We start from the raw sequence: 27,028 nt of genomic DNA, 5'->3' as shown, positions 1-27,028 counted from the left end.
GCCTGGTCAGCAAGATGGTCATTACAGATGATGCACATATGCTATTGTACTGTTCTCCACTTGTAAGAGTTAGAGTTCCTCCCAAACAAGCTGGAGCTTTTTATTAGTGTCTTTGCCATTTGGCAGGGGGAGGGAGTGTGAAAGCACGGGTCAACATGGCTTCTTGACACGTTTATTCACTTTGTGTACAAAGTAAACATATTTAGATTTCACACATTCAGTCTTTCCTTCCACCTAAATAGTGTCCTTCATGACGACTGCACGTCCATATTTATGTACACGTAGGTCGGCAGGCACGTGCTAGCCAACGCGAGCGTCTCCAGCAAGCTGAGCCGATAAGACTCCATCGTTCCGACTCAGCAGGCCGACTGCTGACATCAGCGAGCCCGTTCGGCTCCCTTCTCCGTCCCAGTTAGCAGACGGCGACATTAAAAAAAATAAACCATCTGCTTGGCTTGGGTGCACGGCGCTGACGTGAAGGTGGAGGAAGCTGCAGGGTTTTGGTCCACTTGGAGCACGCCGCAGCATTGAGCGTGGTATCCTTCCGTCGGTCACATGTCAGACCACAAGATGGCCTTGCTGCCCTTCTCCACGCTGCTCACGTACACGCCCGATGGCGACCACGACACCGAGTTTATGGCTGAGCTGTGAACAATAAAAATAAAAAAAGACAAGGTTCAGGTCATCTGATATCAAATCATGCGACACAAGGGCTTACTTGTGGTTTCGGTCCAGGGTTCTGTCCACCTTCCCTGTGAGAACATTCCAGATGTACAGCGCTCCATCTGCCGATCCTCCGGCTACGAAGTTTCCGTCAGGACTGGGGAGGAGGGACAAAAAAAAAAAAAGTTATATGTGCTGATCCTGGTATGTTGAGGCGTCTTCTCACTTGTAGTCTGAGTCTTGGTTCCAACCAATATTGGTATCGGATTCTATTTCAAAAGGTTAGCCTGCTATTAACAATGGAAAAGTCAACAGGGAGTATGTAGTTTGTTTGTTTCTTTCGGCTTTTTCCTGATTAAGGAGTCGCCGCAACAGATCTTTTGATCTTGACTTGAGCACTTTATAAGCATGCAGTGAAAGAGACAAGGTGCTAAAGCCAACTAAATGGAGACATCTCCAAAGAGATGAAGTCTAAAAGTCTGACATGTAAAAGAGTAGAATCCAACCCACCTGAAGGTTACTCGAGTCCAGTCCGCACCGCACTTGAATCCCGGAGCACTGAAGACAAAAAAAACGGGACACAATGTGAGCGCGTCAAAGTCACAAATCACGTCACAAAAAGCGGCGCCGAGCACAGACCTAAATGTCTGTCTCACGGCATTGGTGCGCAGGTCTACAATCTTCACCACGTCGTCCCTGGAGCATGTCAGCAGGTCCGTGCGGTCGTGGTTCAGGTCCAAAGACGTCACTCGGCCCAGAAGCTCCAGCTCCCGCACGATGCTTTCTGCCCTGGAACAACACCACCAACAGAACGTAAACAAACTGCTCGATGTTCATTCACTCTCCTTAGAATAGGAACAAAAAGATGACCTGATGTCCCAGAAGCGAACCTTCTTGTCAAAGTGTCCGCTCATGACGCACTGCTCTGTGCACACGATGTCGTTGCAGCTGGACCCGGTGAAGACAGTCTTCATGCCTGCACACAGAGACGCAGGCACAAACTCAGCCCAGCCAGCGGGCGGGCGGGATCATGCGTAAAAGGCGTTCAAAGCGGCCGATCACATACAGACTTTGCTGCGGAGGTCCCAAAGTTTGAGTGTTCGGTCGTAACTTCCAGAGACGATGCGAGCGTTGTCCAACAGGAAACGAGCGGACAGAACCTTCCCGCTGTGTCCAGTCAGGGTGTGCTGCGGAGACAAAGCGTCCTTACAAGTTACATCAGAGCACTACCAGACCCAGACCAAGACCAACGCTGCAGACTTGAGTTACTGTGGTCTCAGCAGAAGAGTGCGATCACCACTCAGACTCCCCCCCCCAGCCTGGTGCTCCCCTCTGGTCATGTTATGTTGGATGTCACTCAACCAGCCTGTGAGTGCTCCCTACAGGCTGCTTGTGATGTCACATCCTGCGTGTCAGCAGATCCTGGACCAGCAGTGCAACTTTAGCATGCCAGGCTGAGAGCAGGGCCTGCTGGGAGCCAACATGGTGGCGGGAGGGGTTTGTCTGAGGTCAGACCTTTTACTTCTCATCACGGACAACACCTCAAACAGGAAATAAACTGATACTTGAGCAACAATGTGCTAGTGCTAATGTTATTAATGAAACAAAAATACTTTTTGATTGTCATAGAATAACGATTGGACGATTCAGGATGTCTTAGCAGACGTGAGGCGTTCATGCAAGCAGGTCTGAGGGGATGATGATGAATCCAAACGTTTATTCTCTCAGGTAAAAGAAAAATACCCCAACCAAATGTCACTCTTTTGTGGTGCAAACAGACAATTTTTAGACTCCACAAAATTCTGCTATACTTCAAACTGTCTGCAGGGAAGAACGCCCTCTTATCAAGCACACACGTGACTGCTGTGTTAAATTAAAAAGGGAAATATTTTAAAGTCATTTTACTGACTGACCCTCAATCTGTAGTCATCCAAAGTCCAGATGCGGCTGGCAAAGTCGTTGGAGGCGGCCAACAGGTATGAGCCCTGCACACAACCACACACATACATTAAGAAGAGAAAGTGAAAGTTAGCGGTAGTAGATGTGTGCAGACTTACAGCACTGTCGAATTCAATACTGGTGATTCCAGCGTTGCTGCCAGTCAAAGCTCCTTTCGGCTCACAGCGACCTACAAACACACATTATTGGAAATCAACACGCCAAGCTCAACTAGTATATGATTCAGCTGTGCTGCGGTATTCCAACACGTCAACCGAATGAAGGTCTCAGCTTGAAAACTTTAGATCAGTCCCCTTCACCCGCCCCCACCCTACACTCCATTGTGATGGTTTTTGTTGGAAGTAAAGGACAAGGAGCAGAGATGGTCTGCGCACGACTCCAAATATGGCATCACTTCCTGTGTGTGTCAGCAGCTCAGAGACCAGCACGGCGTTACTTTCAGTGTGCTGGCAGCACTTAGTGCAAGCTGCTGAGGAGCACGGGTCGGGAAGAGCTTTATGGGTAAAATCAGACCTTTTACTTCTCATCATCGACCTTCATCACCTCTTTCACACCTCGAGAAGGAAGAAGCACATGAGTACAACTGAGAACCCACCTGAGATCACTTCCCACAGCTTCACCCGGCGGTCCATCCCTCCTGTTGCTAGGAGCCGTGAGCCAGGGCTGAACTTCACGGCGTTCACCTCACCGTCATGTGCTTCCTGAATGCGTACACATAAAAACACTCCGGGTGTTGGATACATACCTGCCCCTACTGTTGTACTGAAAAAACAAAAATCAAACCAATACTTACAAACACATGTAGCGCAGTGGATGGGACTCGGACGTCTGCACAGGCCCCCACTGGCGTCTCCGTGTTTTCTGGAGAAGTACTGAAGGAATTTGCACTTCGGCGTCTGCTGACGACAATAACTTGTATGATAGCACATCCAATCAGACGACTATCAGCCAGTGACTTTAACATAAGACAGACCCCAGCAGAGCAGGACTACAAACATCTAAATTTAGCACCCTTTTACCATGTTTAATTTCCGCAAAGTAGGCCGGGGAAGTCTGGACTTCCTTGCCAAGATTGCTGCCCCCGCAACCCAGACCCAATAAGCGGAAGAAAATATGAAATTTCTGCAAAATCTGTTTAGAGCCTTGTAAATGTAGTTTAACATTATTAGAGCCTTCTAGACAGGAAATAACACCCCCTATTACACTCCTATTACCCAATTTAGTAGACATGATATAGACTCAGTTCCCTGTTCATTTTTATTTGTAAATTTCCAGTTTATTAACAATTCTTCCTACGTAGCAATTGTCTCATTTTAGTAACATGTTTATGTGAGTTTTTTTTAATGCCTTATTTTACTTCATTTAGCCATTTTTAGTTAGAGTCCCCTGATAAAACTTTCTACTTCAAAACAGATACAAATATCAATGTGGTATCACTGTGTATCATATATACTTTTACTTATTCTGCACTGTGGAATGTTAGAAAAAGCTCAATCAAATGATATTACTCAAACAGAACACTCTGCAACATGGAGGGATGACAACAACGATTGAGCCATTTACTTCTGTAAGCATTTGGGGTATAGTTGAGTTTATATATTAGCCTCAAGCGTGACAATGCTTCTTTTAGGGTAGAAATACATCCAATTAGCTTTTCAGATGAATAGGCTGTATTCAAACATAAAACAGCATGATTTATTAATTCATTAAAAACAACTGACAGGATGAAGCTACTGAATTGTGGATGCCTACCCAAAGATGTTGGAGATGGAGTCAAGCAGACCACCAGGGGGAGGCTGGGACATTTTCTTACTGCAACAAATTCCATTTGATGTCAATTTTGAGTGGTAGAAGCGCGAAAACCAACACATACAAATGATAAAATAACTGATTAAAATGTGAACATATTCCTTCCACGTCTCACCTGGGAGTTCTGCCAAGCGGTCGGTTGTGCGGCGGCTCGCCGCCCCCCTTGCCGGAATCTTCTGCCAGAACTTCAATGTCATCGTCCCTGAGGGGAACAACCCGTCAGAATCCCCTTGGGATCAGAAGGGAACAAGTCAAGTCAAAAGTTCACCAACAGGTCAATTGGCAGCGGCTCTTTGGCGGCATCTGCCAGCTCCTTCTGCAGTTTGGCCTGTCTGCGTCTGGGAGGGGGACAGAAGATCTGGAATCACTCCTGCTTGTTCCTCTGCCGGGCGGAACATCTCATGTACCTGCTGTCTTTTTCGTTTTCAGCGTTAAGGCGGTTTGCCTCCTGGGCCTTCTCAGCCATCCAGCGGGAAACCAGCTCTTGGTTGTCCTCGGTGGTCTTCCTCAGCTTCTCCTCCAAGGCGCTGAAGGTGATCTGCAGCGCGTCATACTCATCCTTTAAAGTCTGATTGGCTCGCTCCAGATCCTGCATGAGAAACTCAGAATGTCAACTTCCTTTTCACCAGAACGCGGTTCCCTACCTTTGGGTGTGGTCTTCCTACCTGTAGGCAGTTCCTAAGATCTCGACAGTCTCCCTCAAGGTTGCCGATCTGCTGTTGGTACTCCAGCATCCTGAGACGTGACACGACAAGGGTGGTTAGGCGCACACACCAGCGATGAAATGTGAGGTGAACCGCTACTGACTTGGCCTCGTTGCTCTGGATCTCTTTGTCTTTTTGTTGGATCTGATTGTTCAGCTCAATCACTGTCTGGGCCAGCTGCAGGACGACAGGACACTTTTAAGATGACCGACAGAGAAGGTAAAGCCACCCTCCAGACTGTGGGCATTTTATTTTGAAGGCTGATTCCAAACGTCAAGACTGGCAAACATGCAGCAATAGAAGACTTCCTGCACAGAGCCTGGCGGTGAGGCGCCCTAAGCATGCACACATGTCCTGTGATATGAAGGCTTCCCACCAGATTGCACACAAACCGACTCACCTCTCCTCGCTTTTTGTGCAGTTCTGTCAGTTCCTCCTGGTGCCGTATCCTCATCTCCGCCATCTCCTGCTGGAGCGCGTCACTGCGGCTGGCATCCGTCGCCACGCTGAAACACAAACAACGCCTCAGCTTGATGCAGACCACGACTACACCAAACTCATGCACTTACGTCGCTTCATGTCCTCGCGTGGCTTCATACTTGTCAACCTGATAACGCTCTGAGAGAACAGCCTGCAGGTCTGATTTTTCCAGCAGGCGGTTATCTGGGAAAAACACGAGGTTTGATCTGAATGAGGTCAGGTCATCTTCCCACCACAGTGACGCTCCTTTCACCGCATCTTCATTTTAAAACTTGCTGTCGACAACAGCGTCAGTGTGACAAAGAACACTCACACTGATGAACAATCTCCTCAAAGCCATGTCGCTGCACTCTGTCTCGAAGCCTGAGTTGCTCGCATATGTGTCTCTTCCATGTGCATGCGCCTCTTCTCTCCGCCATGACCGCCTGGAACAAACTTAACATGAGCGCTCACACGCAAACCAGCATACTCCAGATTCTGTCAAAAAACAAGCACCTAGGTGGTGTTCTTAAAAAAAGAATCAAATCACTGTAGTTATTGTGCTCAAAACAATTTAACTTGAAATCACACAAGTTTTAGCATGACGCCCTGGTTAGACCACGTGATTTCATTCCATTTACTGACCGCGAAAAAATATTTTATTCAACTTTGTTGTCGTTTATATCGAGCCAAATAAATGAAATATGCTTCACTGCTCTGATTGGAGAGGATAAATCGTTTTGATGAAGTAATTGCTGTCCAGTTTGATGTAACCATATCATACTTTATTGAGCTGCGTTTGCAGCTGCCAAGAGCAAATAAACACTTGCGCTGATCCATATGAATAACTTCCTGTCATATTGATTTCGTTATATCGACCCATCTATTTATAAACTGAGCTCAAACAGCCGTGACTCAACATGTTAGCATGCTAAAGTAGCCGCTAGCTTTAGCGGTTTGGAGAAGATGCAAATGTTTCTAGTTCCAAACGTTTATCGCCATCATAGTCGGTGAACTATTACCTCCCTCGGTAACGACCGCCTTCCCTCGGTGTTGTTGGGTCCGTCAAGCTTTAGCTTCTTTGGTCAGCCGACATCATTTTCTTCTCTCGACTCACTTGGCCTCAGCTCCATTTTGGCTCCAGAGGCGTGCTTCTTCCGCAACGTCGCAGGAAAATGACGTCACATCGATGATACTTTTTTGGGGCGCCTTTTATAGTCGCTGGGCGAACTTTTCACATTTCTGCTACATGACAATACTGTATTACGGTAATCACATTTAAACAACATGTACATTCAAGAAATATATTAATATACACTCGAAGCACGTTTACTCAAGCGAATTAACACAACATTCGAATTTATATTTCGTAATTCATTGAGGGAATTCTATCCATCAACGCCCACGACAACTTTGCTTTGCGTGAATCCGACCGATCCAAATAGCTAAAGTATCAACACCAAGAGTAGTATCAATATCGGATCGATACAAACATCTTGAAGTCAATTTTTGTCTGTTTATTTACAGAAGTATCTAAGTATTTTGTTATTTATGTGTTGTTTACAAACTCAGGACACAGGAAGGCTTATGGGGCAAAAAGCTGAATGATTTTTTACTGTTTTGTTTTGCTTTTTTATAGTATTCTATTTTTACATTCTATAAAAAATAATTTAGATGAAAAAAACAAGATATTTCATGTTGATATTTCATATTTCATACATTGACTTTTATAGACTTTCATACAATTTGTTGACAAAAAAGTGCCTGAAATCTGTGTCATTCTGTAGTCAAATGATACTATTAGATTTGCATAACAACAAAACATCAAATACAGTCAAAAATCTATATAACAGGGAAACTGTGATTGGCTGGCTACAAGTCCAGGGTGTACCCCGCCTCTGGGCCAGACAGCTGGGATAGGCTCCAGCACGCCCGCGACCCTTATGAGCAGTAGAGCGGTAGAGAATGAATGAATGAATAACAGGGAAAATGTATCTTACACTTTTCCCTGGTAAAGCAATTCTGTTTAGCATGTAAGGACATTTGGATCAACAATAGTATCTGCCCTAATGACTGGACAGGACACACACACATACACACACACACACACACACACAATAATTGGCTCACAAATAAGTGCCTCAAATTTGTGTCATTGTGATTATAGTCAGATTTAACAAATTAAAGGCAAAATTCAAAAATTATCTTGAGTATTTTCAAGTAAAACTGTCAAATCCGGTCCACATATATTTACTTGGTATCGGTTCGTTACCTACATTCGCTGTATCGCCCCATCGCTTTGGTTCTGAAAAGCGGAAGTGGGCGTTGATAGGCGGACACGTGTCACGTGTAAAAGCAAGGGAAAACAAACAATGCCTAAAAAGCAAGAAAGTGGAAGAAAGGCGGTGGTTCGCTGAAGATTGCGATGACTGGCGATATCGCGGAGTGACGTGTCATGTCAGGACATCGTGAGAGACTCTACTAGTTTGGGGGGGAGGACGGCTGCAGCCATGGCGGACACCAAGATGTGGAAGGGACACATCGTCCATCAGCTGAAACACCGAGACCAGCGGCAGCACCACATGTTCCGGGACCTCATCGGCTTCTGTACGACCGGCCTGTACTCTTTTTTTATATTCTTCAACTAGCTTGTGGGTCTGAACCACACAGCCCCATAATAGTCAGTAAGAATGAGCAAAACAAACACTTGGATGTTCTTGTCCAATGATGGCTGATTAGAAGCTTTTGTCGTGCAAGTAATTCAATCATTGGTGTGTGTGTGTGTGTGTGTGTGTGTGTGTGTGTGTGTGAATGTAAGGAAACATTGCAGTGCATGGGAAGATGCAACAGGTTCGACTGGTTCTGTCGGTCTAGATGATTCAGTAGCTCCACAACAACAAATAAATACTTTACATGTTTTTCCACGTCAATCTGATTCCATTTTCATCCGACTGTTGGCAGACTCTCGAATGCTGGAGAAAACCAGTCTGACCAACTTGTTCCTCAGCTCCTCCACCAGGTAACGCTTCTGCACACACACATATCCCAAACCATTAGGATTTACTTATTGTTTTTCACTGTGTGTGTGTTTGTGTGTGCAGAGTGCCTGACTGTGACGTCAACAACTCATTGTCATGTCTTCTCCTGGAGAAGAAAGCACTGAAGAAGACCACCGGAGAGGTGACTTCATTTTAACTTACTCGTTCTCGAGTGGCGTTACACAGCATTAAGACGTACACTTCCTGTTCAGTGCAAAATAAGCTTCAAACAGTATTAACCTGTATTGCACAACCCATTTATATGTAGCGTTCAGATTTCTAGCCAATATAAAAAACTGTATTTCATTCATTGCAATAAATATAAAAAAATGAATAATATATTAAGTACAAAAGCACACAAGAGCACAAAATCAAGATGATACAAATCAAAATGTGAAGCTGCATACATGATGATCAGGCCACAGGTTCATTGCACAGTTTATTGTATGGTTCGATGCACGGTCATTGTCCAGGATTTTTGGAGCAGTTTTTGATATGAATATAAATAAAATATATCTACATTCATTTTCTACCGCTTATCCTCACGAGGGTCGCGGGGGGTGCTGGAGCCTATCCTAGTCTTTGGACTGGTCGCCAGCCAATCATAGGGCACATATAGACAAACAACCATTCACACTCACATTCATACCTACGGACAATTTGGAGTCACCAATTAACCTAGCATGTTTTTGGAATGTGGGAGGAAACCGGAGTACCGGGAGAAAACCCACGCATGCACGGGGAGAACATGCAAACTCCACACAGAGATGGCCGAGGGTGGGATTGAACTCGGGTCTCCTAGCTGTGAGGTCCGTATGTATACATACACTGTAAATTTGAAATAGCATTTTTAGTTCTGTTCAAATTCAAACAGTGATTAATCACTATCTGTATTTCTGCACATTTTAATCTCAACATTATTTCTCCCAAACCTTAAAAAAGGCCGTAATGCTGTCCCACTGGTTGAATGTCCAACAGGTGAAGATACCCAGCTAACTACTGTCTGATGGCAACTCTTTCCCTGCCTTTCTAACCTGGTCTCTGTGGAAAGTGTGTAATCGTAGATAGCTTTCATAATCATGATAATTCATGACATAAGCGAGGAAATGTTGACGGAATGTTATTTTCGGTAATAAGTACAGGATGTGGTGAATCATGATTTAATTAAATAATGATAATAGCTGATAATGACAAGTTTGTAGTTCATCCTGCCAACTGTGTACAGTAGATGGCATCCTAACTGCTTGTAATAAGACAACGTAGCAGGAGAGATCAGTGTTGCTATATTCAGACCCCTCTAGATTGTTTTGTAGAAAAGAAAAGTTACCCACGACAAATGTAGCGAGTTTTTCTGGTGACTCTAATGTGAAAGCATCCATCGCTCTTCTCAACGAGCAGCGGGTCCTCCTGTTCTGTGTTGCAGTTAGCTTATCAAGTGGTGGAGCTGCAGCAGCAGATGAAAATCAAAGAGAGAGTGTTGGAGGGTCAGTGTGACAGGTGAGTGTTGCACACGTGCACAGCGATAGACTCCTGGTGTCAGCGGGACCGTTCGTGCTCAGGCTGCTGCAGGAGGAGCGCTGGCTGGCGGGAGCGCTGGATGTCCGCCAGCAGCTGCGGGCGCGGGTGGAGCGGGTTCAGGAGGAGAACCGACTTTTGAAGAAGAAGTACGACGGCCTGATGGAGCATCAGAGGTGGGCGGAGTCGCATCTTCGGGAGGAGAAGGTCAGAGGGAGTCGCCTGCTGGAGGACATGATCCACCCCAAACAGCAGGCTGCCGCCCGCATGAACCACCGCAACGAGAGGCGCTCCAGGTGTGGGAATCTAATGCCTTCTCCTTGTTGGCCGAGAGTCATTCTTGCACCTACTTTATAGGGAAGTATCTATAAGGAAGTAATAACTGTACTGTTACTTAATGGTGCTTTAGGATGGCTCTTATATTACATTACTACTGGATATAACTTTATTGATCACTCGGCCGTGTGCAGGGAATTTAAGGTTCCAGTCGCAGAATGCAAAGTAAAAAAAAAAAAACCCTCAATAAAATGAAAAATAAATAAAATAAAAAAGTCAAATAAATGTATTAATAATTATAATAATTTAATTAATAAAACAGATATAAATATAAAATAACATATATTACTGCAATAATCCTAAAATATTTTATTAATACAATAATTCAAGGGCAGCACGGCGGTCTAGTGGTTAGCGCGCAGACCTCACGGCTAGGAGACCAGGGTTCAATTCCACCCTCGGCCATCTCTGTGTGGAGTTTGCATGTTCTCCCCGTGCATGCGTGGGTTTTCTCCGGGTACTCCGGTTTCCTCCCACATTCCAAAAACATGCTAGGTTAATTGGCCACTCCAAATTGTCCATAGGTATGAATGTGAGTGTGAATGGTTGTTTGTCTATATGTGCCCTGTGATTGGCTGGCCACCAGTCCAGGGTGTACCCCGCCTCACGCCCGAAGACAGCTGGGATAGGCTCCAGAACCCCCGTGACCCTTGTGAGGAAAAAGCGGTAGAAAATGAATGAATGAATGAATAATTCAAACAATAAAAAAATATTAATAAAAACGTATATCATAAATAAAATAAAATCAATAATAAAGAATTCCGCAATCCTAATGAGGATTAAGCGGCATAGAACATGAGGAAAAAAACAAAACAAAACAATAAAAGTGCCAATTCTTACAATTCTATACAATAATGGCAAAAGCTAAATTATTGCACATTGTTTTGTTAAAAGTGCACATATTTGTCATAAGTCAACTGGTCCCTCACTTAGGACGTTTTGGTTCTGAGGTCTCTTCCCATTTGTTGTCTTCCAGTTCCTTCAGCCTTTCAAACCTGAGGAGTTCGTCACTCCAAGAAACCTTGCCAGAAAAAAGTCAAGGTCGCCTCTTGAGGTGAGCTCACCCCCTTCGACCTTCCTTTCAAGCCGAGGTCACAACTCAACCACCGTTTCCTTTGGCAGGTCGGCCTCGGCAAGCTCACCAAGTATACTGTCGACCATCAGGGAGCTGTTTGAGTGAGTGCTCACTTTATTTGGAAGTTTACTTTGGAAGCAGGGAACCTCCAATGGTCTCAAACTGGAGACCCACTTTTATTTAAGTTTTATTTAAGTCCTTACTAGACTACACATATTATGCGTCCAAGGTGCATTTTACAGGAATTGAAGGCATTTTGTTAAGGACATGATTAGGAACATAACTTCTGCCTGCATAGAATTATTAAAAAATAATAAATCAAAATTGCAGATATTTGAATGCACAATGATGATATCCTGTATCAAGGAGGAAGATGACTAAAGGATGACAAGAGGAAGTCAGGCATCAGTTGTCCACACATTTAAATGAATGTTTTATGAAGTGTCTGCGACCCAGCCAGAATGGATCAGATGCATCAGCTCATCATCTGGACCAGGTTGCCCAAACTTCCACTGAGGGCTGCATACTGAAAATCATAGGATGCGGGGTGTAGGGGCACTTTGATGTTTGTAATTTAAGAATTTTAAGAATATAAACAAAACTTATTAAACAAAAATTGTCTGAATAGTTGTTATATTAGTATCCACATTGCAGCTTCTCTTTATTTTGCGTTTTTGCTCTATTTCCCCCTTTTCTGGGACTGATTATTTGCTAATTATAGCCACAAAGTGGCTAGGTTGGCAACATTGATCCCTCTTGCTACATCTTCTTCCATGGCAAAATCTCAAAAGTCATGTTTCTGTTTACAGGAAGAGGCGGGGCCACAGCTTCTGTGGTTTGGAGGAGGACCTGCTGTGTCCTGTCGGAGTTTCTATGCTAGCCAGAGTTCCTGTCCACGCTCTGCAGGTCCTGGTAAGACATGGAGTCATGTCCAAGTCTGGACTGGAAATAGCCAGAATGAAGACCTCCGTTAAGGTGCGTTTTTTTCAATCCGCAGGACGCACATGAGCAGGGAATCAACGCAGCCAGCTGCTGCTCTAGCTCTGCCCTGCTGGCCAGCGGTGGAACCGACAGGGTGGTCAAACTGTGGCACGTCAGAGCAGGTACGCCGCCCGGGTTTTGCCATAAAGGCAACACGACCTGATCGAGCTTGACACGCTTCCATTGATGTCATCAGGCGCCCTGAGACACCGCGCCACCTTGGATGGGAGCACGGAGGGCATCACCTGTGTGGAGTTTGACCCCACGGTGAGTACGCTAGCCGTCTGCACTGTGCTTTTTAAAGACAGAGGTTTGGCTTTTGCAGGGTCACAGAATTTTGGCGGGGTCGTACGACAAGTCGGCTTTGTTGTGGCGTTTGGATGACCCCGTTCCCAAGGTAACGGCCTTATGCTGTGCAGCGTTTGGCATACATTTGACATATTTGTGGTGTGTGTGTGTTAGCTGACTCTGACGGGGCACAACAGGAAGGTGACCGCTGCGAGGTTCAGTCTTCATCAGGTCGTCACAGGAAGTGCAGACCGCACTATCAGACTGTGGGACCTTCAGAGAGCCGCCTGTAGGTCACGCCGTTCTCTGATAAGTCATCAATACGTGGATCAATACAACACGGTGACTTGTGTTGCTCAGGTGTTCAGCTAGTGGACGTGTCGTCTTCCTGCAGCGACGTGGTCTGCTCTGAAAACCTCATCATCAGCGGACATTTTGACCACAAGATACGATTCTGGGACACCAGGTTGCCTTATTTAAAACATGAATTCAGTGACACAATGACACATTTGAGCGTCTTTTTTCCATCTCAGGCTGGCCAGCTGCGTTCATGAGGTGGAAGCTCAGGGCAAAGTCACGTCATTGGACCTCAGCACCGACCGCCGCCAGCTGCTCAGCTGCTGCCGCGATGACGGCCTCCAACTGCTTGACGTTCGCCGGTGGAGCAGCCAGAGCGCCGCCTTCAGGTAAATACGTATCGAGCCTCGTCACGCGTCTTCACAAGCTGACGACTCGTGTTTGTGTTTCAGAGCTGAGGGCTTCAAATGTGGAAGTGACAGCACCAAAGTGGCCATCAGGTTAGTTTTACAAATAATAACACAAAAAAAATCAAGCAAATCTGCAAGTTTGTTTGTGCATCAACCCCTTCTCTTCTCAGCCCAGACGCTGGCTTTGTGGCGGCGGGATCAGCAGATGGCGCCGTCTATGTTTGGAACGTCTCTAGTGGCAACCTGGAGACACGCCTAGCGGACAAACACAGGTCACATGTCCTTAATGTGTAGCTACTTTGCAGCTAATGTGTCGCTAACATGTAACGAAGGTGTGGCTAATACATTATGTGTGTGGCTAACATGTGGCTAGCATTTGGCTATTATTTAGTAAAGGTGTGGCTAACATGTTGCTAACACATGTTAATGCAGGGGCTAAAATATCGGTAACAGGTGGCTAGCATGTCAATAATGTGTGGCTAACATTGTGGCTACCGTGTCAATAACATGTCACTAACATGTAGCTAACAAAGCTAATGTGCGGCTAATACGTCACAAACACATGGTAATGTGGTGACTAACATCTAATTTCTGGCTAGCATGTGGCTAACGTGGCATCTTAAAAGTTAGTAACGCCTTGCTAACATGTGGCTAACAAGTCACTAACATGTGGCTAACATATTACTAATTTGTAGTCAATAGCATTTGGCTATTATTTAGTAAAAGTGTGGCTAGTGTGTGGCTAACATGTTGCTAACACATGGTAATGCAGGGGCTAAAATATCGGTAACAGGTGGCTAGCGTGTCAATAATGTGTGGCTAACATTGTGGCTATTGTGTCAATAACATGTCACTAACATGTAGCTAACAAAGCTAATGTGTGGCTAATACGTCACAAACCTATGGTAATGTGGTGACTAACATCTAATGTCTGGCTAGCATGTGGCTAACGTGGTATCTTAAAAATGTGGCTAACATTTTACTCATTTGTAGTCAATAACATGTGGCTAATGTGGTGGCTATCATGTCAATAACTTGCTAATGCGTAGCTGTGTATAGCCACTAACATGTGGCTACAGTTTGGCTCACGTCATTAACCCGAGGCTAACATCACAATTACTTCTGGTAATGCAGTGGCTGCCATGTCTAACTTGCGGTAATATGGGCGCTAACATGTCATCAACTCGTGGTAATGAGGTGGCTAACATGTCATCAACGCGTTTTAATATGGTGGCTACTGTCCAAAGCAAATGAACTCAGATCATTTCCAGCCCCCGTTAAGTGAGGTTGTTGGGGGTGTTGTCTGAGACCCTCGAGTCATTTAAATGTTGCATTTCTTTCGTTCTGCAGCGCGCCTATCAGTGCCGTTTGCTGGTCAATGTCCGGCGATTATGTGGTCAGCGTGGACAAGCGGGGACGGGCGGTCCTCTGGAGCGACATCTGAAGCGAGTCGTCTGTCTCAGTAGCAACAGCTAGCGTGCAATACCACACACCACCACAACTTACGTTTTAAAAAATCCATGAGCAAAACTGAAGGGCTCTTTCGTTATCAGCAATCATCACGACATTGACACAGCGCCATCTTTTGGCCACTAATGAGCACTGCCCCTACTACCTCATGTAGGAATGAAAATGAATAGAGTTCTTGTGTGGACTGGGATCAAGTGCTGTCTTTCACAAAGAGAAGGAGGGACCATTTTTTATAACATCGTTCTTTTTATAAGTTATTTATTTCTTTGTCACCTTTTGGCATTTTATGGAGCATTTGAGAAAACACCTATTAAAATCCACGTTTGAAGCAAATCAATTAAAATATTGACAAATTGACTCAATTTGTGTTTATTTTTTTGTTTTTATTTATTTGTATTTTATGTATTTGTTTTTATTTATTTGTATTTCAATTTGTTTTTCATAAAATAATTAACGAGAAACCATTAGGGCTACATCTGAGATTTTGAGAATAGCGTTGTAAATTTACCAGAATAAATTAATACATTTACGCGAAAAGGCCAAAGGTCACACAAGGCCACACTATGGAAATGGGGGGGAATTACTGTATGTGAGGGGGTGGGGTATGTAAGTACGTAAGAAGGGCTGTTTTGCTGCCACGTTATAAATGAAAGCTTACCTGCAGCATGAGGTAAGTTTCCTCCCTTCCTGAAGAGCTAGGATCTATTTTCCCTGTGACTCATATTATTACCACTTTAGTCTTGAAATCTCTGATTTAATACTCAGCCGTGCTGTTTTATGTTCATGTTTAATAATATAGAAAGAAAAACCACAGGAGGCCATGACGCCTGCAGGGAGTCACAGTCCACTGTCAGACATTATTTATGGTAATCACTCCTGGCCAAATCTTGTATTAATAATTGACCTTTTCATCATTTCACACTTTTCTGACGCGTCGTCACAAAAAACATCAAATCCACTTTGAAAACCTCCTGAGACCCAGCAATGCAGGGTGCAGGTTTTGTCTTACAGCAATTATGAAGACAGTAAAACCTCCTCTGTAGTGGACATGGGGCCCTTGTCTGTGACCAGCGACCATTTCTGGTCTTGTTGGACACTTTTGGCAACCAAATATGAAAGCATGTATCTCAGCCATCAGCAGCGAACGTCCATGCTGTTTTACTAGTACTTGTAAGTGCCTCACAGCTTCCGTCCGTATTCAATACAAAACGCGAAATAATGATGGGGAACAGCATATGGAGTGAGGTTGAACATTAAAAGAGCGCTTGCATCGGATTTTACCGATACCCATAAACGCATCGCAATGAATCTAGATTTCTCTCATCAATTGCATCCATACCCAGTGATTGAGCCGATGCACTCGCATCGTGCACATGTGCATCGATGTATCGATTAATATCGATCACAAGGGTCGCGGGGGTGCTGGAGCCTATCCCAGCTGACTTTGGGCGAGAGGCTAGGTACACCCTGGACTGGTCGCCAGCCAATCACAGGGCACATATAGACAAACAACCATTCACACTCACATTCATACCTATGGACAATTTAGAGTGGCCAATTAACCTAGCATGTTTTTGGAATGTGGGAGGAAACCGGAGTACCCGGAGAAAACCCACGCATGCACGGGGAGAACATGCAAACTCCACACAGAGATGGCCGAGGGTGGAATTGAACCCTAGTCTCCTAGCTGTGAGGTCTGCGCGCTAACCACTTGACCGCCGTGCCGCCCCAATATAACAATATGTATGTTAATTTTTTTTATTAATTACAATATAAAAAAATAAAATGTAAATCAAATGACGTGAATATATGGGAACCATTGATATACTGTAACAATAGAATATAACAAAATAGCCAAGTGGCGATAAAAGGGCTTTCCACTTGTTTCTCATCAAAACAGAAAAGATGAAATAATGATTCAGTCAGCAATTCAAACTGGGGGAAAAAAAAAGTGGGTGCCAACGTTTAATGCGTGCCTAGGAGGAAGGAAATGAAAAAGAACGCTCATCTTTTATTGGTTCCCTTTAAATGCTCACACGTGATCATGGTGGGGAGGGAGGGGAGAGGAGGGGGTCTTCAGTGAGCTTTTCCACTGATCATGTGACGCATCACCACACAGAGACCACTTCCTTCAGTTTCCACGGTGACAGGATCCCTCCTCCTCCTCCTCCTCCTCCTCATCATCATCTGCATCACCATTAGTGTGTCCACTTGCTCCTCATCGCTGCCATCAGGATGGGAGATAAAGGAACCAGGTAGCATTTTCTCTTTATACATGCATATTGTATGTATGTATGTGTGTGTGTGAGTGTGTGTGAGCGTGTGTATGCGTGTGTGTACGCGCGCACAGCATCGTTTCATGCCAGTCACGTGAGGTCTAATTTGGCCGTAAATCCTGAATGGGTGTTTTGTGTGTGCTCTTTAATATCGCAACACACAGGAAGTGTGTGTGTGTGTGTGTGTGTTGATGTGTTGTTTGTGTGCTGTGGTGGTGTGGAATGTGGTTACCATGACAACAAGTTCAGAACCACTCATCTCCAGATAGGATAGGATAAAAGTCTGTAGTAATGTGAACCGTAAGCCGACCAGGAAGCGGAGGCGTTAATGAGACAGAGACAGGAAGTTGCCCATGATTGACAGGAGACCCGAAGAGACTTTTGGTTGTGCGGAGGCTTTTGTCAAAAACTGTACGGTGGCCGATGAACAGAGAATGTGTCCAGACACCATAAAACAAATGCACAGTCACAAACTCTAGAATCAAACACAAATGTTAAAGAAACAATGCTAACCTCTGTTTTGCTGCAGCATTTTTCTCTCTTGCAGGTTTTTTTTTGAGGGGGGGGTGTTTGTTTTGGGTATTTTGCAGCAAATGTTCGATCTTTATTTTAATATAAATATTTACTTTAGTGTCTAATTTATTCAATTAATTACATTGTTGTGTGCACCGTGTTTACCCACAGGACTGCAATCTATCTGTGGCGGTAGGTTATGTTGACAAGAGCGGTACGCGCTTTCACTTTAGTCGCCTAAAGTATCCAGTAAGGCCAGGAAAAAGTCGCTAGATTTGTCGCTTCTCCAAAAAAAAAAATCTCCAAGTCTGTTACACTGATCCCTCCTGCTACATCTTCTTCTCTGCCAGACCAGACGCGTATGAGGTGTGTTGAGAAGCATGTGTTGAGTTAGGATGGAATGACAAGCATTCACAAATGTGTTTATGAGCGATTTATTCTTGGTGGGCCGCCACACATAAGTATGTTCTGTGTGTTTGGGGCGTTCGGACGTCGTGTAAAATGGTGAATTTTGAAGAGCGGCAGAGTAAAACGTTTTACCGTGTTTAATTTTTCAGAGTGTTTAAGAAAGCAAGTCCCAATGGGAAGGTAGGTCTTCTTCGTCTTTTACTTCCTTTTCCATGTGGATCGGATAAAGGGCTGCCCCTAGCAGCTGATTGGCCGGTGGTTCCGTTTCTTTAGCTGATTTGCTGTACTGAATTCTAACCCCTCCAGCTCACCGTCTATCTGGGGAAGAGAGACTTTGTGGACCACGTGGACCGAGTGGAGCCCGTGGGTAAGTGTGGCGTTTGAAAACAAAAATTTTGCCACATTTGACTGTAAAAAAAAAAGCCCCTTTTCCTGTTGTCAGATGGCGTGATCCTGATTGATCCCGAGTACTTGAAGGAGAGAAAAGGTTTGTCGATAGGCTATTGTGTGAATTCTGTTTCCATGCAAGCTGGGTGATTGTTCCTTTGCGTGTCTGGCTCAGTGTTTGTGACGCTCACCTGCGCATTCCGATATGGTCGCGAAGATTTGGATGTTCTGGGGCTGACCTTCCGGAAAGATTTGTTTGTGGCAAACGCGCAGGTGTTTCCTCCTCTGACAGAGGAGACGAAGAACATGACTCGTTTGCAGGAACGTCTGATGAAAAAACTGGGAGAACACGCCTACCCGTTCACCTTTGAGGTACCCTTTCTTCTCTTCGCTGCTTTATTTCAAATCTACAAATAAATATTCACCTTCTTCTTCTTTCCAGATCCCACTGAACCTGCCCTGTTCTGTCACCCTGCAACCAGGCCCCGAGGACACCGGCAAGGTACAGTATTTACCTTAAACCTCAGGTTCAACATTAGTGAGGGTGGTAAAATGTATGGATGTGCATGTTCAAGTTCAAGAACACGACAGTTGATTTTCTATTTGGTGGACGTATTATGATTATGATGCTGGAGCCTATCCCAGCTGTCTTCGGGCGAGAGGCGGGGTACACCCTGGACTGGTCGCCAGCCAATCACAGGGCACATATAGACAAACAACCATTCACACTCACATTCATACCTATGGACAATTTGGAGTCACCAATTAACCTAGCATGTTTTTGGAATGTGGGAGGAAACCGGAGTGCCCGGAGAAAACCCACGCATGCACGAGGAGAACATGCAAACTCCACACAGAGATGGCCGGAGGGTGGGTTTTTTATCATTATTAGAAAAAAAAACATAAAAACACCCCTATAGTCAACTTTACACTACTCTTACCCAATATAGTAAACATAAGAGGAAAAATAAGACATAATGTAAACGCACATGTTAGGACGGTTCCTTTTTCACTTCCTGTTTCATACAGTACTTCCTGCGGTGGCTACCGTCTCATCGGTGTAACATTACTAAGACCTAGTGACCAGCGTAGTACTTATCTCAATGTATTTGAATGCCTCGTCTGAATGCCCTATTTGTATTTTACTTCCTTTAGACATTTTTAAGCTTGAAATTGTTTCATGTAGGCAAAAATAGGTAAATTCAACCTCAAAAGAGATGATTTCTAAATATATTTGACAAAAAACTGTGAAATTTGGCAAAGGAAAAGTGTCAATCTTGCACCATATAACTGTGGTGTGTTCAAGTGCAAAATAATGACGTGAAAAAATGGTGGGCTTTCTAACAGACTAACATGAAAGCGTATGTCGTTCCGAAGAATGATTGTGTAGTGAACATCATGACGGATTATGCAAATGAGACGGTGACGTGACTGCGTTGGTGTGGCTGACAGTCCTGATGGACGTGTGATATTTCAGACTCTGGCTTGGAGTAAACCGGGAGAGGAGAAGATCAGGTTTTCCGCAAATGTTATCTTCCAAAAGTGCACCAAACAACGCTGACATGCGATGTCATCATCATTGAGTCATTATGGACGTCTTAACCTAAAAAGGTCGACATATTGTTTGCTCCCCAGGCATGCGGTGTGGACTTTGAAGTGAAAGTATTTTGCGCAGACAATGCTGAAGAAAAGATCCACAAAAGGTAAAAGGCCGCATGTCTCGCTCAACATGCATTATGAATGGAAATGCACACACGCATTAGTAGCCCAAACATTTCCTGAGCCATGCGATCAATAACGTTCTGTCTAATTGTGGGCTGGCTAAGAAGTTATGAACGTGATCCAATTATCTGGCACGCAGGAACTCAGTCCGACTCGTGATAAGGAAGGTTCAGTTCGCTCCAGAGAAGCCTGGACCTCAGCCCACTGCCGAGACCACCAGACATTTCCTGATGTCCGACAAAGCTCTGCACCTGGAGGCATCTCTGGACAAGGAGGTGCAGTTTTGGAAGTGGAGGGAATTGTTCCTAACCGAAGTACTCAGTTAAGCCATAAGAACCCGCAGTGACACGCGTGTTAGCTACACCTCAAATGTCCTCAAATGGATCCTGTACAGCTCTGAACTTGACTTCAACTCATTGACTCTTGTATAGCTACATTTTGGGATGTTTGTCGTGTGACTATCCCAAGACATGGAGTCCCTTTTGCCAGGAAAGACAGAATATTAGGGCCACATAAACATTTTTTTTATCGTATTTCAAGAATAAAGTCATGACGTTATGAGAATAAAAACGTAAATGTATGAGAGAAAAAGTCATAAATGTACAAAACTAAAAGGGAATATTACGAGAATAAACTCATAGATTTATAACTTTATTCACGTAATGATTTTTTATCGCAATATTACAAAAATAAATAAATATACGAGAATAAAGTTGTACATTTGAGAAAAAGGTTGTAAATTTACGAGAAAAAAGTATTACTGTATTATGAGAATAAACTCATAAATTTACAACTTAAAAAATTTCCGACATTCATATAATTATATTTTTGTCATAATATTACAAAAATACAGTTTACACAAAATTTACAAAAATAAAGTTGTAAATGTACACATTTCTTTTAATATTACCGCTTTAAATTTACGATTTATGAGAACGCAGTTGTAAATTTACAAGAATAAAGTTGTACATTTACGAGTTCATTTTCGTGATGTTTCCTCTTTTCTTGTGAATTTAAGACTTTCTCAAAAGTGTACTATATTCAAGAATAAAGTTGTAAATTTACGATCTATGAGAACACAGAAATGTACTAGTTTATTCTCATAATACATATTTTTTCTTGTGAATTTACAACTTTTTTTCTATACAATTTTCAACTTCATCCTTGAATAAACTACAATTTTATTCATATAAAATTACATAAAAGTTTTTTTCTTGTAAATTTATGACAAGAGTTAGAGTTGTAAATGTGTGACAAGTTGTAAATTTACTTTATTCCCGAAATCTGAGATTTTAATACTTGTAACATTTCCATTGCCTGAGACAGCTATTGAAATCAAGATGTGACCTTTGGCCTTGGGTATATTAACACTTATTTTCTCGTAAATTTACAACTTTTTTTCCCCTCTCTTCTTTTTTTAAAGCGGCCCCAATAGCTGTAGAAATGAGCTTTGCTGGCAAAACAGACACCATTTCCACTCGTACATTTACAACTTCATTCTTATAAATGTATGACTTTCATGAAATCTCAGATTATTTTTAGATATTATGGCCCTAATACTCCTTAGCCCTATTTTTAATGTGTCTCTAATACTCAGTCGTAGAAATTAGCTTTCCTAGCAAGACACCATTTCCCGTGGTAAATTTATGACTTTATCCTTGTACATTTACAACTTTTTTGTCCTAGGAAATTTCAGACTTTTAAACTGATTTTCTTTTTATTGTGGCCCTAACACGTGGTTTTACATTTCACACCCATTTAGTTTTAATGATTTAGGGTGTTGAATGTTCCAATTCAACTCTTCATTTATTTCTTCAGTTAATTCCCATAAAAAAGATTGGAAAAGTATTACAATTGGACTTTTATCCTGTTTCAGAGAAAAACACCACAGATGTGTACTGTGTGTTCCATAAATGGGTCTGGGTTCTTGATGCTTGATGATCCCTTTCTCCTAGTGTCACCATGTCCAAGTTAGGCCTTTTTTTCCACCTTGCTACCAAAGGAGACACTGGCTAGCATGTTCTTGTGTGCAAGTACTTGTATGAAAGCTAAAGCTGAACTTTCAGATTTACTATCACGGTGAGCCCATCAGTGTCAACGTTCATGTCACCAACAACACCAACAAGACGGTGAAAAAGATGAAGGTGTCAGGTACGTGGTGTTGTCTACCTGGCGTCAAGGTCCTATCATATGATAACAATATGTATATCATATTCTTGCATGTCTTCCTGCAGTGCGACAATATGCTGACATCTGCTTGTTCAACACCGCCCAGTACAAATGCCCCGTTGCTACCGAGGAGTCGGAGTGAGTCCCTCACAGATACAGATACAGATACTCGTACATTATCCTCAGATCACTTTCAGGCCTCCACCAAATGTGCATAAAAAGCAGACACGGGCGAGCCTCCTTTTGTATTATGACAATTTTGTGCTACATTTCATGTTAGGATGTTTTATGTTATGACATCTCGTGTTACAAAGTTTCATGTTTTCATTTAGTGTTAAAGCATTTTGTGTTGTCATTTCATTTATGTTTTGTGTTATTACATTTCATGTTATGTGACATTTCAAGTTATGATGTTTCATGTTACGATGTTTTGTGTAACATTACATTTTCTATTATGTATGGCCTTTCGTGTCGCAACATGTTGCATTTCCTGTTATGATGTTTTGTGTTATATTACATGTTACGTTTTCGATTTATGATATTTGGTGTCGCAACATGTTAGATTTCCTGTTATGACATTTCAAGTTATGACATTTCATGTAATAACATTTTGTGTTACGTTTTCTATTATTTATGGTATTTCATGTCCAACTATAAGTTACATTTCGTGTCATGACATTTCTGATATGGCATTTGCTGTTACATATATTTCCTTTTATGTGTCGTGTTACAGTTTGTTTTGTGACCTTTCATGTAACAATATTTTTGTTTTATGGCATTCTGTTACGTTTCATGTTGTGTTCCGTGTTATGACATTCTCTTTCACAACATTTCGTGTTATGCCGTTTCATGTTCCAACATTGTGTTATGTTTACTGCGCCTTGTGTTATGCAGTTTCATGCTATAATAGTTAAGTTTTGTGTTACATCGTTCTGTTAAGCTGCATTTCACGTTACATTTGATAGTTATATTTTTAAAATTTATTTTTGATATATATTGAGTTTTCTTTTTCATTTTATGATAGAGGAGCATGAAAAAAGGGAAAGTGAAAAATGAAGTGAAGATAGACATGGTTAAATGCTGAGAAAGTGGAGAAATCCCCATTGACAGCTTGCCTGGTCCAACGCTACGATCATCATGAAGGATAAAGACGTGAAAGGATCTGCTCCTATGAAATGGGCAGTGATAACTAAGCAATGTAGTGGTCATATTGTACTAGTAATAATAATAATAATAATAATCTCCTCCTCTAACCGCCACTTTCTACTTCACCATAAATGGACTCATTGAGGAAAATGGCTTCTTAACGGCTGGTTTCTCTTCTCAGTGATGTTGTCGCTTCCAGTTCCACCTTCTGCAAAGTTTTCACCCTCACGCCTTTTCTATCCAACAACCGAGAGAAACGAGGCCTTGCTCTGGATGGAAAGTTGAAACATGAAGACACCAACTTGGCCTCCAGCACGCTGTGAGTCCAGATGCATTCATGAACATTTCTGTTGTTTTGCTTACATTGCTCCTTGTGGTCAGGTAAACATGTATGTGTGTGCATTCTAAATATGCTAAGGTCTTATTGGTGTGTGCAGGTTACGCGAAGGAGCCGACAAGGAAATGTTGGGCATCGTGGTATCGTACAAAGTCAAAGTCAAGCTGGTGGTGTCTCGAGGCGGGTTAGTAACGTTGTTGCATTGTCCTGAAGAGATGGACAGAAAGACTCTACGGACACTCCACTGCCCCCTAGTGGAAGCTGGCCGTGGAGGTCATGATTGTGTCGGTTGAAAAGTTGTACGTGTTTTTGTGCGCTGCAGGCTCCTGGGAGACCTGGCCCCCAGGTAACCTTTCACCTTTCCGAGATGTCGTCAATGCTTGCAGTTGAGATCCTGTGACTGATTTCTTCCTCAGTGACGTCTCGCTTGAACTTCCTTTCACGCTGATGCACCCTAAACCCTTGGAAGAATGTCTGCACGGAGAAGAAGGTAACCTAACAGTTACAGACACTTAAGCCACGGAAGGCACGTTGGGCGTTATCATGTGACCTCTTAAAAAACAATAATGGCATCTTTTTGCCTTTCAGCTCCTGATGAAGCACAAAGTGACACAAACCTCATCCAGTTTGATGCCAAGTAAACACTGTGTGTGTGCGTGGCCCATGCGTTAGCGTGTGTGCATTTGTGCGTGTTAGTGTGTGTGTGTGTGCATGTTCCGGTGTGTGCCTGTTAAATGATAACTGGTCAGATTAATCGGTTTTCAAATTAATCATGATTAATCAGTTTTCAACTGTGTCTACTATACGCCCATTTTTACAGAATTTTGATGAAAGAAATAAATGTCAGGACCGGATTATATTTATTTATATATATATATATATATATAAATACATACCGCTTAAAATTCCAATCAAGCTGCGAGGATGCTATTGTGTCTGCCATCATAACAGAGAGGCGTGGCATTACATGATGCTAAGAATGCTAACAGTCATTGACAGTCCTATAGTTTGTGGTCCTGCATTACTGTTTGTTGATGTGTTCCTGCGTGTTCGGATGTGTGTCTGTGTGTATATGCATTGGTGTTTTTGTGTGGTCGTGTGCATCTGTGTGTGTTTGTGTTTATTTGTATGCATTTGTGTTCAAGTGCGTTTGTGTGCGTGCTTTTGGGTGCGTTTGCATTCGTGCCTTAGTGTGTGTGTGTGTGTGTGTAGTATGTGTGCTTGCATTTATGTTCGCTTCTGTGTGTGTGTGTTTCCATCTGTTAGATCGATAGTGTGATCCCATTAAGTTGATGAGTGTTGTATGTCTTGTGTGAGCTGTCACATGACATCAACACCACAAAATAGCACATTGTGTAGAATGTACGCATAAAAATACATCATCACCATGTATCAATATTGTATGAAATATATAATGTATAATTTATTAGAAAATCTATTTTGTGTTGGCAGCGATGATGACATCATCTTTGAGGACTTTGCTCGCCAGCGGTTAATCGGTGCCAAGGATGAGGAGGATGAGGAGCGTGTGGATTCGGCCCAGGTTCATGACAGATAGAGGTGATGAAGGGCGCCACCTACTGGTCAAAGCTGCCAGAAAGTTTCCACATGTGATTGTCTTCTTCTTCTAGAATACGTCGCTAGCGGCTGCCCGGGGAGGCCTCGTCCGTGTCTGCATGACGACGGCGGTGGCGTGACGAGACAACGGAGCGATGAGAAACACTGATGAGCCGCATGAAAATCTAACACGACAATTTCTCATCTACCTGCTTTCACTTTCCAAATCTTCATGGAGGCCTTTGATGTCAAACGTCACATGAAGATTTATTCTATTTTCTTACCAGTTGGTTACTTGGTATACTCGTAATACTTTACCGTACTAGAAATGTACTGCATATGCATCCACAAGCCAATAGATAGATATGTATTACAAGTCTATAGCTAGATGTATATGTATTATATCATATACTGTAAATATATACATCAATAAAAGGCGCATATGCATATAAAAGATATCATTCAGCATTCAAAGAAAGCTCTTTGCAGAATCTGTGATCTTGAAAACATTGTGACATTTCACAACAGTGAATTTGGTTTTTTATGAGCTGGAAGTATAAATTAATGAAGAAATACATTGAGTTTGACTTGACTTGAATTGAGATGCTGAAATAAATCAACTTTTCATATAGTATAAATATATCGTATAAATATTCGACCTACACAGATAATGTATGCATCGTACTGTATAATATAGTTCAGTTCCCACAAGACTGACATCTATTTGTGGCAGGTGTGGGCTAGATAATGTTGCCTAATTTGCATAATTCGCCATGACGCGTGTGCATGTCATTTTTAAGCTGCTGCGGGAGACAAAAGGTGAGCTGCTTTCCCACGGCCTGACCCACTGCTCGTTGTGACTAGCAATGTGTTTACATTCATCGTCGACATAACGCCACATACACAATAAAAGGCTTTAAAAAGCACCTGACGCTCATTAAGACGCTATATTAAAACAATAATTGAAGCATAAGCAACTCCAGAGTCATTTACACTTACCATTTTGTGTTTTGATGGCGACCAGTCTTCATCGCTATGTCTTAAGGCTTACAGTAGGTCCATGTTTTGCAAGCTCGTCATTTCATCTCTAAATATTTCCCCCTCCTCCTCGAAAACAATCAATAGATAACACACACAAATCTTTGCGCTTTTCTATTGTGTAACGCTCCATACTCCATAATTCATAAAGCAGGAAGAAGAGGGAAAAACCAGTCCTACCGGATCGGCACGTCATCGGTAATGAAGGAATTCAGTTAGTTTTGGCTGAAAAACAAATCAGTACCAAAAATCCTGACCTGTAGAAGACGGAAAACATTTATTAATAATTCACATTGTCAAAGTTTCCCAATAAAGGAGATATTCAATTCACATTTCTCATATGGCAATAAAGACCATCACACACAATTCAGTTCAATACAGCCCACCTGCTATTGCCTAGCAAACATCACAAACCAAGACAAACATCAAGACAATATAGCCGAAATCATAACGCCACAACAAAAATTAAAG

At 42.9% G+C, this 27,028-nt stretch overlaps 3 protein-coding genes, 1 long non-coding RNA gene and 2 other non-coding genes across 6 annotated transcripts; 2 read left to right on the top strand and 4 right to left on the bottom strand.

The window, feature by feature from the left end:
- Nucleotides 1-117: 117 nt before the first annotated feature.
- Nucleotides 118-6,668, bottom strand: atg16l1 (ATG16 autophagy related 16-like 1 (S. cerevisiae)). Its single transcript, XM_058079330.2, has 20 exons — nucleotides 6,617-6,668; nucleotides 5,929-6,040; nucleotides 5,705-5,798; nucleotides 5,536-5,641; nucleotides 5,239-5,312; nucleotides 5,097-5,166; nucleotides 4,839-5,020; nucleotides 4,704-4,769; nucleotides 4,547-4,633; nucleotides 4,375-4,434; nucleotides 3,416-3,518; nucleotides 3,218-3,323; nucleotides 2,721-2,791; nucleotides 2,577-2,648; nucleotides 1,730-1,850; nucleotides 1,534-1,639; nucleotides 1,303-1,452; nucleotides 1,174-1,221; nucleotides 719-820; nucleotides 118-645 (listed from the first exon to the last, which is right to left on the bottom strand). The coding sequence occupies exons 2-20, from the start codon at nucleotides 6,032-6,034 to the stop codon at nucleotides 552-554; spliced, it is 1,818 nt and encodes a 605-aa protein (XP_057935313.2). The 5' UTR covers nucleotides 6,035-6,040; nucleotides 6,617-6,668; the 3' UTR covers nucleotides 118-551.
- Nucleotides 1,936-2,200, bottom strand: LOC131135150 (small Cajal body-specific RNA 6). Its single transcript, XR_009131539.2, has one exon.
- On the bottom strand, nucleotides 2,885-3,157 carry LOC131135148 (small Cajal body-specific RNA 6). Its single transcript, XR_009131537.2, has one exon.
- Nucleotides 6,669-7,914: 1,246 nt separating the features above from the next.
- Nucleotides 7,915-15,361, top strand: atg16l2 (ATG16 autophagy related 16-like 2 (S. cerevisiae)). Its single transcript, XM_078792730.1, has 18 exons — nucleotides 7,915-8,201; nucleotides 8,556-8,613; nucleotides 8,696-8,774; nucleotides 10,056-10,129; nucleotides 10,192-10,443; nucleotides 11,460-11,537; nucleotides 11,606-11,659; nucleotides 11,953-11,955; nucleotides 12,368-12,470; nucleotides 12,556-12,661; nucleotides 12,736-12,806; nucleotides 12,865-12,936; nucleotides 13,002-13,116; nucleotides 13,188-13,293; nucleotides 13,361-13,513; nucleotides 13,577-13,624; nucleotides 13,705-13,806; nucleotides 14,885-15,361. Exons 1-18 carry the CDS (start codon nucleotides 8,105-8,107, stop codon nucleotides 14,976-14,978), a joined length of 1,665 nt encoding a protein of 554 aa, XP_078648856.1. The 5' UTR covers nucleotides 7,915-8,104; the 3' UTR covers nucleotides 14,979-15,361.
- A 1,790-nt stretch (nucleotides 15,362-17,151) lies between these two features.
- Nucleotides 17,152-26,402, top strand: arrb1 (arrestin, beta 1). The gene is made up of 17 exons (XM_058079336.2): nucleotides 17,152-17,259; nucleotides 18,351-18,381; nucleotides 18,508-18,568; nucleotides 18,644-18,688; nucleotides 18,764-18,960; nucleotides 19,031-19,090; nucleotides 20,224-20,291; nucleotides 20,450-20,585; nucleotides 22,377-22,461; nucleotides 22,545-22,617; nucleotides 23,807-23,944; nucleotides 24,063-24,146; nucleotides 24,285-24,308; nucleotides 24,379-24,452; nucleotides 24,551-24,599; nucleotides 25,415-25,522; nucleotides 25,594-26,402. Exons 1-16 carry the CDS (start codon nucleotides 17,240-17,242, stop codon nucleotides 25,518-25,520), a joined length of 1,251 nt encoding a protein of 416 aa, XP_057935319.2. The 5' UTR covers nucleotides 17,152-17,239; the 3' UTR covers nucleotides 25,521-25,522; nucleotides 25,594-26,402.
- On the bottom strand, nucleotides 25,361-26,714 carry LOC131134268 (uncharacterized). The gene is made up of 2 exons (XR_009131372.2): nucleotides 26,519-26,714; nucleotides 25,361-25,634 (listed from the first exon to the last, which is right to left on the bottom strand). It is a non-coding gene; the product is annotated as an uncharacterized LOC131134268 (long non-coding RNA).
- Between the last annotated feature and the right edge of the window lie 314 nt (nucleotides 26,715-27,028).

The sequence above is a fragment of the Doryrhamphus excisus genome, linkage group LG8 (assembly GCF_037039965.1).
Source record: "Doryrhamphus excisus strain RoL-2023G ecotype Guam linkage group LG8, RoL_Dexc_Guam_v1.1, whole genome shotgun sequence".
Lineage (NCBI taxonomy): Eukaryota > Metazoa > Chordata > Actinopteri > Syngnathiformes > Syngnathidae > Doryrhamphus > Doryrhamphus excisus.
This window is presented reverse-complemented; position numbering and strand designations above follow the sequence as displayed.

Excerpts from the sequence above, each read along its gene's own strand:
- atg16l1 (XM_058079330.2), bottom strand. The coding sequence starts at position 6,034 with ATGGCGGAGAGAAGAGGCGCATGCACATGGAAGAGACACATATGCGAG. Across the intron at positions 2,649-2,720 it reads GTATTGAATTCGACAGTGCT|GGCTCATACCTGTTGGCCGC; the intron begins GTAAGTCTGCAC and ends GGTTGTGTGCAG. Across the intron at positions 821-1,173 it reads TGGACTCGAGTAACCTTCAG|TCCTGACGGAAACTTCGTAG; the intron begins GTGGGTTGGATT and ends CCTCCTCCCCAG.
- atg16l2 (XM_078792730.1), top strand. The coding sequence starts at position 8,105 with ATGGCGGACACCAAGATGTGGAAGGGACACATCGTCCATCAGCTGAAA. Across the intron at positions 12,471-12,555 it reads TCCACGCTCTGCAGGTCCTG|GACGCACATGAGCAGGGAAT; the intron begins GTAAGACATGGA and ends TTCAATCCGCAG. Across the intron at positions 12,662-12,735 it reads ACTGTGGCACGTCAGAGCAG|GCGCCCTGAGACACCGCGCC; the intron begins GTACGCCGCCCG and ends TGATGTCATCAG.
- arrb1 (XM_058079336.2), top strand. The coding sequence starts at position 17,240 with ATGGGAGATAAAGGAACCAG. Across the intron at positions 20,292-20,449 it reads GAAGAAAAGATCCACAAAAG|GAACTCAGTCCGACTCGTGA; the intron begins GTAAAAGGCCGC and ends TCTGGCACGCAG. Across the intron at positions 22,462-22,544 it reads GAAAAAGATGAAGGTGTCAG|TGCGACAATATGCTGACATC; the intron begins GTACGTGGTGTT and ends GTCTTCCTGCAG.